Consider the following 5,157-nt stretch of genomic DNA (forward strand, 5'->3'; position numbering starts at 1 on the left):
TACTAACATGTGACATATGTCAAATATATATCAGGCTAGCATGTCTTAAACTTTGAATAAGCATAGAATAGAACGATGTTTCGCCAGAGTTATATTCATCGTTATGATGGCTATTGCTTACAAATTGATCATTGATCGCTGTTTGTTGCAACTTGGCATTCTACTAATTAAAATACCTCACATTTTTTCAATGAAACAGCAGCAGATAGATGTTGCAGTGATACAATGTTTTCTGAACTTGCTTTGTCTATTCTCTATTTCTCTTCTCAGTTCCAACTGAATCCATTCAAGTCCAGTTGTTTACAATTTGTTGTAGTGTCATTATCTTCAGTGGCTGTTAGGTTCAGTTTTGATCCTGCAAAGTAAGAGGGCAATCTATAATCTTGAGAAATTTTATTATCAGCCACTGGTTTCTTTGATTCTGTTCCAATGGTGTTTCTTTGTTGGAATTCACCAATGATTGTTCTCTCAGAAAACATCATGTTGCCATTCTCTGATTCTCCTTCAAGTCCAATGCTCATTGACAAGTTGCTTGGACTTCTTTCGGAAACGTAGCTTCTTCTTTCTGCATTCTTTTCCAATGGGGTAAGAAAGTTGGTGTTTTTCATTGTATCACACCACTTGAGGTCACAGCTTCGTAGGTTAAGATTGAAGGGTCTTAAGCTAATGCCACCATTTTGTATCTCTTGTTCTTTTTGTGGTCCTTCACAGGATGTGAGGCAACTATCCATAGAACAGTCATTTGGCTGGTTGGTTTGTGTTTGCTGAGGGGTAATTCCTTTTAACTCCTTCAGCTCAGAAAATGCTGAATTCAGGCACTGAGAAGACACTTTGGACACTAGCTCTGAGAGTTGAACTTTAGCATCTTCAAGTCCTACTACTCCCATATTCTGTCTACCAAGTGTTTCCTGAGCTTTTTCTAACACAGACTGAAGGTATTTTCCTTGAGCCTCTATCCGGAGCTGAAGGAGTCTTTGCACCTATATGGAAGGGTATTGTTAGAATTCATGAAGACTTTTAGAAGTGTCAAAAAGCTGAAGTTTCACGTGTCTATTGTTTGATTCAGTGGTTTAATTGATGGGATGATAATGCATGCATGGTAATGGCAAGTTGGTATTACACACCTCAAGTTGCTCATTTAGCCTTCTTTGAACCTCTATTTGCATCTGCAGCGCCTCACTTATGTGTAAATCTCTGCCCCAAGAGACAATGAATGTTAAATATAAAACCTTTAGTGATAGAATGTTTATGCTATAACCAAGCATGTGTGGCAAGTTTCTTACTTGTTAGACTGAGGGGGAAGGTTTAAATTGTTCATATGAGTTCCATTGTTTTCGGGTAGTCTTTCATCTGTTGCCGCATCTGGATTTATGGATCATAAGGTAAGTTTGTTGTTATAAACAAAGCTTTATGGTTCATAAGTATTTTAGACATAATGAAAGAGATTGTTTTCTTACTTATTTTGTGTGTCACATTGTTACTTTGTCCGTGCAAATTCTTGCTCAATCTGTACTTCTGGTGACAAAAAGGAAAGGATTAATAATTGCACCAAACAAATCAAGGTCAGGAAATTATGCTGGCCCTGGGCTTGTAGCTCTGTGTACATTATATATGAAAGTATCTTTTCCTTTGCATAGAAAAATTTAGCAGCTCTATCTAATGAATCAGCAGAAACGAAAATTTAGCAGCTATATGAAATATACTTTAGCAATAACATGTTATATGTACAAGACTCACAAAACTTGGAGACAAGAGAGGTTTTTTCATAATTATCCTCAGTAATTTTGGGAAAGTATCCATAATGTCTAGGAAGAGTAAGATCACGTTTTGGGTATAAATATCTTGATGTGAAACACGTTAAGATTCATATAGTATGGAAGTTCCATAATGAAGTATTTACCATATGTTTATAGTGACAAAAATTCAGGTATTTTTTTTAGACTTTTTTACTGCCCAAATGGATGGGGCTTTTACTTTTTCACTTTATAATTTTTTGCTTTTGGTAAATCGTATTGGTGTAGATTTTGAATGGCAAAAACTATTATTTGTTTAGTTGTGAGTACAACTCTCTCAACTTGAGATGGAGAACTAAACTGGAACTCATTTTGCATGCAAGAAATGGTAAAATAATGCACGTACATGAAATAGAAGACATAAAATGACATGAATCTTGTTAAAGGGTTATAAATATAACATAGAACACTTGTGATTTTTACCTGAAGATGGCTCTTCAGATGATACAAGGTAAGCCCTGGAATTCCCATGAGTTTCATCACCGTTTTTGGAGTTGCCTCTGCAGTATAATTAAAATATACATTTTTGAATTAAGTCAATTGAAAAATTCTATCTACCTTAAAATCTAATGATCCACAAGTGGATGTGTATATATATTGTGTACTCACTGTCAGCTCCACCTAACTGCTGCACAGCTTCTATAAACCTTGCATGAAGATCAGGTGTCCATTTCAATCTAGGCTTAGCATCCGTTGATAGAACAAGTCCAGAATCTGCAGACCCATTTCCAGTTTGAAGGAACATGTGCCTTTCAGAAGGAATTGGCATTCTGGAAGAAGAATGAATGTTCTTTCCTTGATGTTGGTGAAGATAGTACATTAAATCCCACCTGCTAGAATCACTTATAATATATAAGCAACATGCATGACATGTAAAAACAAACAACATAGTATCACCTTTGCTAAAGAATAATAGTGCCTTTACCTTATGGCTTTTGTTTTCTAAATCAATTTGCTACACTTGATGATGCTCTATTTTCAAGTATTATTGTAAGACTTGGTACGTAGTAATAAATAAGTTAATTAACCTCTGAGAACTTATGGTGCTTTTCTTGTTTCTCCACTGCACATTTCTCTTCAGTGCAAAGCATGCTTAGATAGGTAGTTATATATGTATATGAGAGCTGGAGGGGAACTAGTAACGCATGGAATCTTTGGTGGAACCAATGGAAAACCGAACTTAATCCTTTATGCACAGTGACCTGACAAATAGATAGTGTTCCTTCCTACTTTTGCTCACTTGTGGTTGTGGACCCCGTTTTCTAGTTCCACTTTCTTTTCTAAGGCAGTTCTAAACATTCCATTTGAATTTCTGTGCATTACAACTTCCCTTTATATATACCAAAATGCTTTGTGTATTACAGGAATGAGACACCTTTTTAGTGTTCTCTTTATATTTAAAATATATATTAGAATGTGTTAATATAAAAAAAGATAAAAAAAGTAAAAAGTAAAAATAATAGTATATGATATACGCTATTAATTGTTAATGATTCAAATAATCAAATTCTAACAATCATATATAACGATTTATACTTATTGTTTCATCCTACAAGTGTCCGGTAATTTGACCAATATCTATGATTGTATATAAATTAAAATTTATGCCTTCCAAAAAAATTAATGAGCAAAAGCTCCTAACTGCATTAGGTTCTGGAATAGATCCTTCAGATTTTAACCAAATGTGCATGCTTATTCGTTTGCCAGGCAAAAGTGAGAATCATATTCCCAAATTTGAAATATGATTTTTATTTATTTTTACTTTTTTCCTGACTTGGTTCTGGAGAATATTATATTCCTCTCGACTTGGAACTGGCAAAGCACATACTTATCTTTATTCTATCATGGAAGATTCTTATGAGTTAGAGGACTAAATGTTTTTGTTCCGATCTTGTGATCATTATGACATTATATATATATATACCGGTCCTCAACGTATATAATATTGTTTTTTGCATGGTAGATGCTTTAGTTGAATAACATGTATATTGAAGTACGCAGACATACATAAAAGCCAAAGAACTTGTTAATTAGTTGTACATGAAGAACTTATAAAAAAGATTCCATTGACTAGAGCACCTTGAAATACAAGAAAAGGTGAAAGAACAACTGTGAGAAGATGCTTGCATGGGACTGTTTGGAGGTAACGAATAGAATAAGAATACGTTCTGTTTTGTCTCCTTCCATAAGTTTGGAACTTATTCAGCCCCCACCCTTTGAAATAGAAGGAGGGTGGACCCTGAATTTTTCATTCTTTCTTTGGCATAAAAATGCAAGTTCCATCCTCTAGAATCATGAACAAGTGGGACCTGATTAAAAGCAAAAGCTAGAATTGTACTTGCTTATATACTTACAATATTTGGTTTAATGCAGCATAGGACCACTTACCTTGCCCTTGACTTGTACATTGGTTAATGCAGATTCTCATGCCAGCTTTTTTATTTTTTGTTTAGTTATCCTCTTATCCATGTTGAGCTTTCACTTATTCACTATATGCATGCTCATGAAGATAGAACCATGTATTTAGACGTAAATGATGTTCCATATATCAAAGTGCTCAGATAGAAAATGACTGATAGTTGGCTAGTGAGAAAGGATTAGGATTAGAATAACCATACGCAGTCCATGTTTATCACATGATAAATGTTAAAACATACACTTAGCCTTCATAGGGATTAGTGTGCGCATTTGGCTTAGCATTAATTTCAAACTTGATTTTAGTTTTTCTTTATAATAAATTTTTTAGTAAAACAGTTTTTTAATAAGTTATAGTATTTAAATTATTAATGTATTGATTTTGTAATATGTTGTGCTTTTTAACAAAATCTCCCTGTATAAAAGTTTTTATGATATGTGAATTAAAAAATTATTAGTAAAAAAATGAGTTTAAAGTAAAATAATTTATGCTGAAAAACTTTTATTTTTAAAAGTGAATTTATGATAAAACGTCATATAAAATTCTCAATATATTATAGTACAAATTAAGAGAAATGTCTATGATATATATAGTATCATGTGCTTTTAAAAGTAAAAGTAATTTACTTTTGGACAACCAAACATTATTTGTTTTTTTTTTTTTCATAAAATCTAGTTTAGTTGCCTGAAACTGGCTATGAAGACTTTTGAATTAATGCCTATCCAAATATAGTCTAAAGTATTTGGGAAATAGTTTCCACTTTCATAGCCTTGTAAACTGTATTATGAAATGCCCTACTTTTTAGCCTTGTAAATTGTATCATCATATGTGTGTACACGCAGTGTAATTCCCCTCCAACCTATTCTATTCTACTCCTATCTCTCTCATTTCTATAGGATGTATGGTAGATTTGGCCATATAGGAAATCTATCTGCATGGCATATACCA

General features: G+C 33.3%; 1 protein-coding gene across 3 annotated transcripts; it reads right to left on the bottom strand.

Annotated features, from left to right (window-relative positions):
- On the bottom strand, nt 1–2,990 carry LOC113858185 (myb-related protein 2-like). 3 transcript variants are annotated; one of them, XM_027490696.1, is made up of 7 exons: nt 2,719–2,990; nt 2,403–2,626; nt 2,217–2,293; nt 1,458–1,515; nt 1,284–1,362; nt 1,125–1,194; nt 1–980 (listed from the first exon to the last, which is right to left on the bottom strand). In XM_027490696.1, exons 2-7 carry the CDS (start codon nt 2,611–2,613, stop codon nt 267–269), a joined length of 1,209 nt encoding a protein of 402 aa, XP_027346497.1. In that variant the 5' UTR covers nt 2,614–2,626; nt 2,719–2,990; the 3' UTR covers nt 1–266. The 3 variants fall into 3 exon arrangements, with proteins under 3 accessions (XP_027346497.1, XP_027346498.1, XP_027346499.1); XM_027490697.1 differs by having other exon boundaries at nt 2,403–2,635; XM_027490698.1 differs by having other exon boundaries at nt 2,403–2,620; nt 2,717–2,990.
- Between the last annotated feature and the right edge of the window lie 2,167 nt (nt 2,991–5,157).

Source organism: Abrus precatorius, unplaced genomic scaffold (genome assembly GCF_003935025.1).
Source record: "Abrus precatorius isolate BTA unplaced genomic scaffold, Abrus_2018 Scaffold2, whole genome shotgun sequence".
Classification (NCBI taxonomy): Eukaryota; Viridiplantae; Streptophyta; class Magnoliopsida; order Fabales; family Fabaceae; genus Abrus; species Abrus precatorius.